Genomic DNA, 14,024 nt, shown 5'->3' with positions numbered 1-14,024 from the left:
TCCCCCATCCCTCAGAATAAGATCTATCTATGCAGTCTGTTTATTACCAATTAATTGGACTTCTGGGCTTTTTTCAAACTTCTGAAAAATTTTAGGCAAATGGAGTTAAACAGTTTTGAAAATGGATCTTTAAATATGGAAATAAATGATGATGAAGAAATCCTAATGAAAAACAAGAGCTCCTTATGTTTGAAACCTGCAGAGACAGATTGCAGCATATCAAGTGAAGAAAATACAGATGATAATATAACAGGTAAAAGCTAAAAAAGTCTGAAGCAAACCATTGAATAAAAGGGTTGAGGGGGTTTCATTCATTGTCCATGATGTGACACTTGTGGGATTGACCTCAAGACAGGAATACCAAGGTGGCTTCTGAGGCAGATGTTGGTTAGGTAAACAGGTCACTTGACAACATTCTGTCATCCCATCTGACCCCTGTGTTGAAAAGACAGAATGAAGAGGAATTTTCCCACTGTTCTTAGCTGTAATATTCATGGGCTTCAGTGAGTTGTAGCTGTCTGTGCTGACTTTGTAGACAGTATGAGTATTTCACTGGCCTTCCACTCTGAATCTCAAAGTCCCTTGAACTTAGACTATGATGTGAGACTAAAGAGTGTGTAAAGTTATAGCAGTTCAGTTTTCCATCCTCTTGGTTTCTGGTGAGGCCTGAGGATGTCATAATTCACCAGCCACCATTAGGTTTTCACCTGGCTTTCTCTGTGTTCATCAGGCCAGATCCCCAAATTTCAGGTAATAGCCTGTAGTTGAAAATCCTGCCCTTTTGAATTTACTAATTCCATTGGCTCTAAGCACTAAAACCAACTTCAGATCAGTCCAAGACAACTGTATTAGAGCTTTTAATTGTGTTGTAAGTGTGTAATAAGTATTTTGGAAACAAATTTTTTTAAAAAGTTTCCTCATCTCTGATGAGTTGGGGAAGAAGAGGTATTTTCATAGCTGTTAATTTGCAGCAAGCAATCTATGCATCGCTAAAGTGTCATCCTGTGAGTAAATAATAAAGACAGGAGAATTTCTATTAAAACAATACTATTACTTGACCCAGTAATTTTATTCTAGGAATTTGTCCTCAGGGAATAATGATATTTAAGGACAAATGTCTGTGGAAGGGATGTTCTTTATGACATTACAGTTAATTTTCATTATTCATGGCAGTTATGCTCTGTAAAGTCACTGCAGATACTGAATTAGCGAAGACTGAATCATGGCTCCTAGGGGAAATACACGGTTAGGTTCCTGCAAGCCTTTCTTCACATTTTCATCAACTGATCAGTACATCATGTTGTTTTATGTGTGTTTCTGTTTAAAGACACCTTGTTTAATATATATTATTGATTCATTAACTTTGAATCCATGGCCAACAGCACTATAACTCATGCCTGAATGAAGCTTATCTTATATAAGCTGACATAACACGTGTATTTTCTTCATAAGGCATATCACAGCCTTGTGCTTGGGAATGTCAGATGGCACTACACTTGGGGGTCCTTTTAGACAGCAAAATCAACTATAAAATGCACAAAAATGCAAAAGACATGGCACTAAACAAACATATTTGTGTACATGGGAGCTGAAACAAGAAGGCAGAGTCTCACGTTGTTTGACCTCACCTGGGAACGTGCATGGCAGGTAACTCAGATTTTTTTCAGCACTCTGCACATGTCCACAAATGACTACAAATTTCCACAAGCATTGATTTTAGTATTATGAGTAAACTTTACAAGAAGACAAATCCACAGATGCAGAACACACTAATAATGAGGAGCAACTGTATTTATAATACTAAAATTTTAGAAACCACCAAATGCCCTTCATATAAGCATGATACAGTACTACATGGTTTTTTTTAAATCATGTTTTGAAGAGTACTGAATGATAATGAAAATATTCCTGATGTACTGTTCGGTGAAAGCAAGCAGGATAAAAATCTGCATATATTTAAACCCAATTTTGTTTATATGTGTATATGTATGTGTATAGTATTTCCCTAAGTTTTCTTTCTGTATACTTTTCTGGGTTAGAAATGTTCAGCAATATACATACACACCCATATATATGTATGTATATATATATTACTTTTTATAATAAAATAAAACGTTAGTAATAGGTATCTTGTACTTTGCAGTCCAAGGGGAAATAACAAAGGAAGATGGAGAGGTGAACCTGGGAAATCATGACAGCGACGTGGCAGAGCCAGAACCAAACTCCTCAGGCAGCTGTCCAGAATCCCACTGGGAAGAAGGCCAAGAAGTTATCCCAACTTTCTTTAGTACCATGAACACCAGGTATTCTATACTCTCTGAAATTACTGACAGCTGGATACAGATTTTCTTCTGGGAAATCCATCCTGGTGTTCCTTTCAGGTGACAGCGTATTCTAACAGAACGGAGAATATGATATACCAAGTATTTGCTTCACTGTTGACCTTGTCTGAAGCAGTGGATAAGAAGGAATTGGATTGTGCAAGCACACTCTGTCAACAAATTTTAGCTTGCTTTGGTGGATTATCTTTGGAAAATGATTTTTATTAGATCGTATTATAATAGAAAAATAATCACTGGGGCATATTTGCGAAATCAGGTTAAATGATTTGACCTACAGAGGGGCAGCTGTTTTCATGACTCTCTGAACTGCAGAGTGTTCTAATGTTGCATTTTCGATCTTTCCTCTTCTGTATCACCAAATTGTTTAGCTTTAGTGACATTGAACTTCTGGAAGACAGTGGCATTCCCACAGAAGCATTCTTAGCATCGTGTTATGCTGTGGTTCCAGTATTAGGTAAGATTGCTGGATCTGCCTTAAATTCATTAGCCTCTAGAATCTATTTCATTGCAGTTATTTTGTAATAGAAATGTCCTGAAATACATATACAGTGCGGTGACCATTCTTCTTACCTACCTCTTTATATCACCAGCCACATACAGTTAAAACTGTGTGGCCTTAAGTATTACTGCATATTCTCATTTCATTTCTAATTATGACTAAATATCAATCTCAGAGTTGTGTAATTAAAAAAGGGAATTCTGTTTTCTAGAAATAGTAGTTAAAAAGAGGAAGTCAAAAGTAGTTGAGGAATAGACCTTCAAATCCATTGGTACTATGAAAAAATTTTACCAGCTAAAACTTTTCTGATTTAAAAAAATTATAAATTTATTTAAGTTTAAATTGCATTTACTTTTATAGTACTAAGAATTGCTAATGTGTTGAAATTTGCTGTATAATCCATTTAATTATGTATCTTTTTTTTAAAACAAGGTATAATTTATATAGAACTTAACTGTTAAGATTCAGGTACTTTTGAGAAATACATATACCTATGTAATCCACACCTTTATCAAGACAGAGAATATTTTCATCACCCCAGAATGTTCCCTGTTCCGGTCAGTCCCCAACCCATCACCCAGCCCAAGGCAACCATTCTGATTTCTGTCACCATAGATTAGTTTTGCCTGTTCTAAAATTTCATTTAAATAAAATCATGTTACGTACTCTTTTGCATCTGGCTTTTTCTCTCGGTATAATGTTTTCATCTTTGTTGTTACGTGTATCAGTAGCTGATTCCTTTTTATTGGTGAATAGTATTCTGCTAAGTGAGTATACCATAGTTTGTTTATTCATTCTCCTACAGATTAACATTTGGGTAGTTTCTTGTTTGGGGCTATTATAAGTGGAATTGCTCTGAACGCTTTGGTGACTGTGGACGTATGTTATTTTTCTTGAGTAAATAACTGGGAGTGAAACTGCTGATTCATAGGGTTTATATATTTAATTTTGTAGGGAGTGGTTGCACCATTGTACACTTCCAGCAGCCGTGTATGAGTATTCTTGTTGCTTCACATCTTCACGAGCACTTGGTGGTATCAGTATTTTTGATTTTGGCCATTCTTGTGAGTGTTTAGTGTTATCTTGTTATGGCTTTAATTTGCATTTCCCTGATGACTGATGACATTGAGCACTTTTTCATCTCATTATTGGCCAGTGCTATCTCTTCCATTGTGAAGTCTGTTCAAATCTTTAATCCATTTTTAAAAGTTGGTTAATTTTCTTTTTATTATTGAGCTGTAAGAGTTCTTTGTATGTTCTGGATAACATTTCTTTGTAGATACTCATTATGAATGTTTTCCCTCAGACTATTGCTTGCTTATTTCTTTTGAAGAGCAGAGTTTTTAATTTTCATGAAATCCAATTTATCGATTTTATTTCTTTTACAGTTAGTGCTTTCAGTGTCCTAAGAAATCTTTGTTTATCTCCAAGGTCATAAAGATAGTGTCCTGTATTGTCTACACTCTTTAATTTTGATTTTATGCTTACATTTATGATCCATCTTGGAATTAGTTTTTGTATGTGATGTCAGGTAAGGGTTGAGACTCCTTTTTCTTCTTCTTCTTATGTCTGGTTGTTCAGGAACCATTTGCTGAAAAAATATCTTTTCCCTTTTGCATTACTTCTGCAGCTTTTTGAAAACCAATTGACTGTATAAATGTGGGTCTGCTGGACTCTCTTCTGTTCCAATGATTTGTTTCTTTTTCCTTATGCTTGTACTACAGTATCTTAATTACTGTGCCTTTATAGTAAGACTGGAAATCAGACATGTTAAGTCTTTCAGTTTTGTTCTTTTTTTACAAGATATTTTGGCATTTCTAGGTCTTTTGCATGTCCATATAAATTTTAGCTTTTCAATTTCTATTAAAAAGCCTGTTGGGATTTTGATTAGGATTACATTGAATATGTAAACCAATTAGTAAGGAATTGACATATTAAACTACATTGAGTCTTACAATCTGCAAATGTGCTTTATCTCTCCATTTACTTAGGTCTTCTTTTCTTCACAACATTGTTCTGTATAATTTTTAGTGTAGCAGTTTTACACATCTTTTGGTAGGAATAAATTTTAGATTTTTTTTGTGCTATCATAAAAAGTATTTCATTTTCCAATTGTTCATTAATAGCTGTTGACTTTTGTATGTTGAGTTGTTTTTTATTATCATGAATGAGTTAATTTTACAAAATGTATCTTCCATGTTTATTGAAATTATCATGTTTTTTCCTGTACTGTATTAATGTAGTAAATTATAGTGTTTAGATGAATTTAAGCCTGCTGTCTGGCTCTGTGCTTGTACCATCTAGCTATTTATTTCCTATTTGTCTCATCTGTTCTTTGTTCCTTTTTACTCCTTTCTTGATTTCTAGCCAATTAAACAATTTTTTTTTCAGTATTCTATTTTATTTCCTCTTTTAGCTTTTTAGTTACCTACGTTTGTTTCTGCCTTTCTTTTGGAAAAGTCAGGTATTTTTTAGAATTTTATTATATTTTCTTTTCCGACTTTTTAGCTATACCCCTTTGTGTAATTTTTTTAGTTGCTCTTACCCAACAAAAATATTCAAACCACATATATAATTTCAGAATTTCTAGCAGGCACATTACAATAGCAAAGCAAAACAGAGAAAACTAATTTTAATAATGTATTTTCTCTAATTTAATATATCCAAAATATCATCTCAACATGGAATCAATATAAAAGAATCATTAATGAGATTTTTGCATTCCTTTTTGGGTACTAAGTCATTGAAATCTGGTATATATTTACACTTACAGTAAATTGCAGTGTGAAATAGGTATATTGCAATTGCTCAATAGCCACACATCTAGTGGCTACCGTTTTGGACAGTGCAGCCCAAGGATTACACCATGCGTTCTAAACTTAGAAGATTATCCTCCCCTGCCCTTCGGACCTTATTATACTTACTCACCTCAGAGCAGTGCAATAGGAAAAGTCGTTGATAGTGTCCTAGAGGCCTTTGAAGGTTATGTTCAGACAATGATTTAAAAGCAAAAAATGGAAGTTGAGGGGAGGGGGATCTGTTAAATCCGTCGTTAGTATAAAGAATATTTTCCACTTGAAAGAATTACCTTTTCAAAGATATTTTCAATCTTTTCTTCTAGACAAACTTGGCCCTACGGTGTTTGCTCCTGTTAAAATGGATCTAGTTGGAAATATTAAGGTGAATATTTGAGCTTGTCTCTAGAGACTGTGTATTTGGAGGGAGTAGTTGCATGAAATTTCATTCAGAAACAAATGATTGCTGAGTTTATACTCAGGATGAAAAGTATAGGCCAGCTGTGAGAACGTTTCTCACGAAAAAACTTTAAAAAAAACTTTAAAAACAGTAGTTTAAAACCCTGAGACTAACTATTTAATTCTAGCATAAGCCTCATAAGAATTCTCAAATAAAAGAAACACATTATTAAAAATAATTTTTAAACACCCATTACTTTGAAAACACAAGGAAGAAGCTAATAGAGGCCTGCTTGACACACTTATGTCTCCATAGTAAACTGCCTTGCTTGATTGCTTTAGCATTTTTAACATAGATTGTTTCCCTGCTTTTCCTGCAGAAGGTAAATCAGAAGTATATAACCAACAAGGAAGAGTTTACTACCCTCCAGAAGATAGTGCTGCATGAAGTGGAGGCCGATGTGGCCCAGGTTAGGAACTCAGCTACAGAAGCCCTCTTGTGGCTGAAGAGGTAAGGCAGCAGGGTTGGGGCAGCAGCCAAAATCCAGCTTAGTTGAAATGTTGCCGGCAAAAAAATTGTTATGCAAAGGAGACTACTTCTGAGTTAAGGCTATAACCTAACTGTACAGCCTTTTCTAAAAGGCCTGATGAATAGAACACCAGCTTCTCCTCCCCTTCATGGTGATAAATATTGTTAATAGGAAATGTAAGATAGGACTCTTAAAGGACAACAGAGTTGATTGGTTTGTCTTTAAGTCAGTATATCACAAACTTTAGTGGCATCAGAATTATCTGGAGGGCTTATTAAAAAAACACATTGCTCCACCCCAAACCCAGAGTTTCTGATTCAGTAAGTCTGGAGTGGGCCCCAGAATTTGCATTTCTAACAAGTTCCCAGGTGATGATGAAGCGGCTTGTCCTGGGACCACATTTTGAAAACCACTGTTGAGGTATTTCACATTAGATGGGTCTAGAGCAAGCTAAAGGGAATGACGGGAGAAACTCAGAAAGGACTACCATGTCACTTGTTTATTGCTGTGCCCAAGGTACTACTGAAAAAGAAGCTGACGCCTGCCATTTCTCTATACCCATTCAACATAAGTGAACTTTGAAAAGAATATTTCTTCCTCTTTTTTGTTTTAGAGGTCTCAAATTTTTGAAGGGATTTTTGACAGAAGTGAAAAATGGAGAAAAGGACATCCAGACAGCTCTGAGTAAGTGTTTTTTCACATTTTGATTGATTAATTGAATAAGATGTGAAATGGAGACCCCTGGAGGAGGAGATAGGGTGTGTTTTTCAAGATTTGATTTTGTTTCTTTTCAATTTCATTATTATTTATTAGTTGTTTCTTACATGCTTTGTTAAAAAATAACCCGTGAGGTAGTGACCTGGTAATCTAGATCTAATGTATTAAAAATTAGTGTATCTTAAAGAAGAACTAAATTAATAGAGAGCCATCTCTTAATCTTAATAGGAAAACCTAATAATTTTAAGAAGCTAGTTTTTCCTAAAATAATCTTGAGATACTATGTAGTTTTCTATAATCAATTTCCAAAGAGAAGCTAGTTTTGGAGACCATAAAAGAGAGGGTGTGGGGAACCCTGGGAATTTGCTCTGGAGTGAGATGAAGGGTTGGTCACCATCTTGTACTCTTCAAGTGCCCTGAGTGCCCCATTTTTGTAGTGCTAGTTGAGACTGGGATGAAGGCCTTGGTCAAAGGAGATTGTCCTATATCTTCAGCATCTTAATGCAGTGACTGGAGCATTATAGGTGCTTAATAAACATTGGATGGGTGGGTAGATAGGTGGGTGGATCAGTGCATGTATCAGACCACTTTTGGAAAACATTGACGACTTGGAAGCATCTCCACAGTGCTCCTAACAGAGTGGCTGAACTCTCAGTCTTGGCCTCTAGGAAGTCATTTCCGGATGGGTATTGAGGCTTTGGCAGGGTGGGCAATGGGAATGAAATTCCATATTAACTTTATTAGGATGTAGAGAAGCACAGGGTCAAGCTTTAAGCAGCCATGATTGCAAATACTGAAATGAATGAATTAGATGCTTCGTTGGGGAAAAGGAGCCAGTATTCATTGCAGCATTTTGTCCATGTTGGGGTAAGTTCTTTTCCCTTTTATTAGTCCTCTCTGTGGATCATGAGTCCTGACAGATCTTGCCCCCTCGTGATATTCCCAGGTCTCCCTGTCTAGAAACTTACTGATGTGCCAAGAAACAGTAAAAGCTGATATTTCTGTAACACCGTATAAAAAATTTAGAAAACTTAATCCTCACATTAACCTGTTTCTATTGGTTAGGTAATAGAAATTCTGAAAGATTGAAAGGCATGTTAAGACCACCAAGGACCTGAAGCAGGGTCACTTTGGGGTCCTTGCCTCAAAGGTCCTCATTTCTCTCACAATATCCCTGAGCTATCTGCATTTCTCATACATCCCTGAATTTCTGGGACAGTCTCAGTTATATTCTCCCCTCTCTGTCCTGATTTCAGTACTGAAACATGATTCTTGGGTATCTATCAAACTTTATTACTCTATGGAGTGATTAAGATCATGGGCTCTCTGGATTCCACCACTTAATACACTGTTGTGTTGTGCCCTTAGGCAATTTACTTAACCTTTCTGTGCCTAAGTTTCCTCATCTATAAAATGGGAATGATGATTTGATTTCCCTAGTAAGATTGTTGTAAAGATTAAATAGGTTTAATTCATGTGAGAAGATTAGAAAATTGGTACATAATAAGCTCTTCGTAGAGGTTAGCTTCTATTATTGTTTATATTTTCATCATGATATACAAAGTTGATAACCTGCCAGAAAATGGGGTTTATTTGTCCCAAACTACAAATGGAAGGTTTACAAAACTCAGTTGCCAAGCCCGAAATTTCTCTCTAGACTAACTTCTTAGTATGGAAATTTCACACTGGGAGGAAGACTTCACCACCTGCAGGAAACACAGAAAATATGGAATTCAGCACTGTGTGCAGACTCCACATGTCACAGGATGCTACTGCTTTGTTGTGGCTATCTGTGTTAGGGGAAGTGGGGAATGCTAATCTCATCACCCCTCTGCTGGAGCTGGGGTGGAGTAGAAGGGACACAAGCAAGTGAAAAGAAAAGCTTTGCCCTTGGAGGTGGAGAGGAAGTTAAGGATATTCCCTTTCTGCCTTGCCCCCATCCCTACTGCTGCCCCTTTTCCTCCCCTACCTTTTACTTGATTTGGAGACTGGGCCTGGAGATGTTGACTTTGTGAAGAGAGAGGAGACTTGAAGGGTAAATGCTGCTTCAAAACTGAAATAATTACAGCCAATTTCAGCTTTTCCTTCTCTGTCTTCCCCTATGGACTACTTTCAGTGGAAAGGAAAAGAGGACTATAAATTTTAGTCATCCTGATGCTCAGGATTATTTCTGAGGATTTCATGATTTAGATCATCTTTGCTTATGGGGATCCCTAGTTTCCTGCTGCTGTTCAATGTGGAGAAAGTTCCCCTAACCACCCTCTTCCCCTCTAGACATAGGCACAGTAAACTCTGTGCAGACAAAGAGAGCTTTATGAGAAATGTTTACACATTAACTATTCAGAACTCACAGACTCCTTGATGCGTATTTCTTCTGGATAAATGGCTTCTTTTTTCTCATTTTGAAATCACAGCCATTATAAGACTGGTATCTTGTCTAAAATGAGGGAGTTTGGGTATACAGGTAAAAGAGAAGGTATGTGCAATTTATATGCCATAGATAGGCAAATTAGCTTACATTTTTTAAATTCTAAAATTGATTTTGAGTTATTGTAATAACAGCTACCATTTATAGAGCACCCAGTGTTGGGGTGACACTAGGTTCTCCATAAACATTTCACTTAATCTTCTGAATAAGCCCCTTTTACAGCAAGTAAACTGAGGTTTAGAGAGAGTAAGTATCTTCCTTAGTGTCTCAAATCTAGGTCAGTGGTTCTCAAAGTGGTCCAAGAACCCAGCATCTTCATCACCTGGAAACTTACAGAAATACAGACTACCAAGTCCCACCTGACATCTACTGACTCAGAAACTCCAAGGTGGGGCTCAGCGATACATGTGTTCACATATCATTCAAGTGACTTTAATCCATGTAACGTTTGAGACCCGTTCATCTAGAGCTGAGATGTTGACACTCACCTGTCACTAGGCTACATTTTTGTTATCTGGGAATTTTGACTGCATTTGAAGGCTGGAATTAGTTAGCCATAGCATCAGTTAATTTTGCCTCCTTTTCATGATCATTAGCTGGTTCTCCAATGACTGGAAATTTTTCTAATCTCAGAACATCGAAACAGTTAGTAGGAATAAATTAAGGATAAATCTTGGATGGCACCCCTGAATTTGAAAATGCTGCTTAAGAAAGATTTTGATGTAAATGCTCATAAAACTTGTATAATCTTAATGGCTTTGGAAATGGGAGATGATACTGAAAAGTCCTAAATGACACAGTGGAAGCCCTGACATCTATTAACTCTCTGGAAGATGCATGAATAGTCATGGTATTGCTGCAGTTCTGTGACCTAGAATGAGTTTTCAGCATCTGGGCTTGGCCTTTATGCTGCCTCTTTTTGATTTGAGTCATCACTTGGATTCCCCATAATGATGGTCAAAATGGAATATTTTGGGTGGTCTCATGCCACAAGCTGCTGTGAACTCAAGAGTCCTCTGACATTCTCTAGAGACCATTCTAAGGGAAGAGTTGGGCACACAAGGCAAATATGTTTAATGGTCCACCCTGTAGCTGAACCCCTCCATTCCCAGATGCCACATCAAAAAGAGCCTTTAGAAAGCATCCTTGTAAGTAAAAGGAAGAAAAGTTGCTCTGCCATTTCATGCACCATTGTCCTAAATGTTACGGGCTCTGCACTGTTCCCTCAGCGGGATAGCATATTGCCGCATCCCTCGCCTCAGAAAGATTCCTTAAATGTCAGGTCACATTAACCTAACCAAGATCTCTAGCACCAGAATAGAAGAAAATTTAAAGGATACTTAGTTACGTATTTAATATGAAAGGCTTTCACAGTCAAGGAGAGCTGTAAGAGAGAAAGTCAGAACTCTTAATCAGATATTTGACACCAAGTCATAACTTTACTAATTATTCTGAACATACTGAGGAATATGAATCGAGTCATGCCGTCTCCAGGACTATTCACAGCATATGCCTCTAATGGCAGAATTGGTTTACAATACAAGTTTTCATCTCCATGGTGCCTGAAGGTAACAAAGGATATTTCTGGGTACTTGTTTGTCTCTGTCAACTGGTTATTGAGTTGGCTTTTGCCATACAATTCATTTTGCCTGAAGCTTAGTCACTATAAGGAATTTGAGGGTAGTTTCCTACTAGTAGTGTTTTTAAAATTATGTCGGATATCTACCATTTGACCAAATATACAAATACAATACCATCTACCACCTTGTGACCACATTATTTCCTGAGATCTTCATCCTGAATATGTAGTTTATCATCATATAATGAGTGTTTTTATACTTTTACTATATATATATATCCATAAACAGTACCTAATATTGTATTGCATATTTTAAACTCACGTACATGGTGTCATACTATACACATTCTTCCTTTTTCACCGAGTATTTTCAGATTTATTCACTGCTTAGTCATTTTCAGACCTTCCTTGGTTCCTGATTCTTGCCTAAGGACTGCCTAGTTTAGTTCATTTGCAAAGCTGAGATGATCATGGTTTCCTGGGCTCAGTGAATGATTGATTCCACCTTTTCTGGCTTTGCTTATCTACTTCCCAAGCTCTCTCCTAAAACTTCGATTTGTGTTTCTCCTTTGTCCTGTCTTACAGCCCAAAGGAACTTTACAAATCCTTACTGATTCTAGATTTACAATAGAGAGACACTGTTGTATGTTCTGTTCCTGGACAGAATAGTTATCCACTAATAGTAATGGAAAGTGTTCTCGCTCAGATGCTGTAACAGGTTTAGGCATAATCTCTAAATACCTGAGAAAGTTTCCAAGTAACTAGTAAAGAAATCAGTGTGTTGTTTCCATAAATAGAATAAGATTCCAATTTTTTCAAAAAATGGCTAGAAAAAGGCACATTTAAAATTTTTCATTATTTTATATTGTCACAAAGAATAAACATTAGTTTTTGTCAGAATGGTTTAATGTGACAAGAATGCCCCAAGTTCTCATTTTTTTTAGCTTTGTGACCTGGGCAAGTAATGATCTCTTTGGGTTTTCTATTTTTTCATTTGTAAAAGGAAGAGAATTAGGCAAGGTGCCTATTAATACTTCCTACTCAGAAATTTTGACTCTGTTTCTAAGGAACTGACACATCTCAAAGAACTGGGAGAAGGGTATCATTTATGTCTTTCAGAGGCCAAAAATACTTCCAGATTATAGAACATGCATTATGATAATGAGTGGGTATTTCAGTGAAGATTAATGTATTTCATTATCTAATCTTCTCTAGGTAACCAAAATAGGTCAGGCTTAGACTTCATTTTATTTTAATGCAGCATCACGTGGCAGAGATATTTGCAGCCCTAGAAGTCAGCTAAGGACTTTTGTCAGGTCTTTTTCTTTTCTTGTTTTTTTTAACGAGTTTTATTTTATTTGTTGGTTTTAAATTGCAGCAGTGGCCTTCCTAGGTCTGGGTCAGGACCCAGACTAAATTCTCGGACTCCCTCTTCTCTCATTAGACTGCTCGGCCCGCGTTTTGCCTGGTGGGACTCGTCTTCGGCTAGGTGCAGGCACAGCACAGACAGCCGCCGCCTAGAAGGGCCTGGATTGTGCTGCTGCACAAACACTCTTCCTTAGACCAGGCTGCCCATGCTATTTGGACTCTTAGCATCCTTGTTTTTCTGCTGTCCCATAGAAGGAGACGTGCAGGAAGGTTTCTGGGCCTTTTTGAATGGTTGACTTCACTGGCAAAGTGTAAGAAAAGTAGAAAGTCTGTAAGGTTGGAGTCACACCTGATCCAGAGCCCGTATATAACAGGTACTTTGTCTGCCACGTGAGCTTGAGCTGAAGGCTCAGAGACCAGGACAGCAGTCAGCGATGTTTGCTGCGTACCGTAAAGAAATGTGTCTCTCTTTTTATTTCCTTACCACAGTTCCAGATCAGGGTGATCATGACTGTTAGTAGAAGAAAATAATACTGTGTGTATAGGAAAAAAGACTTAAGGAAATATGCCTCCAGAATTTCCATTGTGGTTATCTCTGGGAGGCATGATTACAGGTTTCTTTAGTTCCTCCCTTTTTGTATTTTCCATATTTTTAACAATGAGCATGCAGTATTTGTGAAATCAGAAAGGAAAAAAAAAAAAAAGCAGTAAGTATTTTTTTTTTTAAATTACCACTGTGCCTCAGGTAGGAAGTTCAGATCCTTGACATGGCATCAAAAGGTGCTCACAATTTGGCTCCAGGCCCAGTGATCTTCAGCCCTGTTTCCCCTTCATGCCACCATCTCTCACAACTCCATGTAGCTTCCTCTGTCTGAAGCCCTGGCCCCCACCCTTTTCTCTGCCCTACCCAGCCTTTGAGACCCCTTTGGAGAATTATCTTTGTTCCCTGTACTCCGAAGCTGGATTTATCTCTCTCTTTCCATTCCTGTAGCACTGGGTACAGATCTCTATTATAGCAGTTGACAATTTGCATAATAGTGATTTGTCAAAGGCTGGCTCTCTTATAAGCCAGTGAACTTCCTGAGGGCAGGGGACTGAGTTCAAATCACCCAAAGATCCCTGCTGCCTTGCGTAGTATGGAGTGTGTGGTAGACTCTCACTAAATTCTGGGTGAATGGAGCAGCTGTTCCATCATGGATGTCCACCAGCAGGTTTTAATGGCACTGAATTTCATCTGTTTACTTTTAATAGCATTTAATACCTTGCCTGGATTAGGATCACAAGAAAGTGTTCCCACTATCTCACCTCTGTAAGTCACCTCAGGATGCTTTCCGTGGATCTGTACACTATCTTGCCAGCTCACATGG

The 14,024-nt window shown here is 37.3% G+C and overlaps 1 protein-coding gene across 4 annotated transcripts in view; it reads left to right on the top strand.

The window, feature by feature from the left end:
- The window catches only part of PLEKHA8 (pleckstrin homology domain containing A8), a 51,571-nt gene that overhangs the window by 29,952 nt on the left and 7,595 nt on the right, over window positions 1-14,024 (top strand). For all 4 annotated transcript variants that reach the window (XM_032483781.1, XM_032483782.1, XM_006185486.2 and 1 more), the window contains 6 exons: window positions 96-253; window positions 2,144-2,303; window positions 2,711-2,796; window positions 5,963-6,021; window positions 6,416-6,546; window positions 7,179-7,249. In XM_032483781.1, coding sequence (XP_032339672.1) covers window positions 96-253; window positions 2,144-2,303; window positions 2,711-2,796; window positions 5,963-6,021; window positions 6,416-6,546; window positions 7,179-7,249 — 665 coding nt within the window. The remainder of the gene's footprint in view (window positions 1-95; window positions 254-2,143; window positions 2,304-2,710; window positions 2,797-5,962; window positions 6,022-6,415; window positions 6,547-7,178; window positions 7,250-14,024) is intronic.

This window comes from Camelus ferus, chromosome 7, assembly GCF_009834535.1.
Source record: "Camelus ferus isolate YT-003-E chromosome 7, BCGSAC_Cfer_1.0, whole genome shotgun sequence".
Lineage (NCBI taxonomy): Eukaryota > Metazoa > Chordata > Mammalia > Artiodactyla > Camelidae > Camelus > Camelus ferus.
This window is presented reverse-complemented; position numbering and strand designations above follow the sequence as displayed.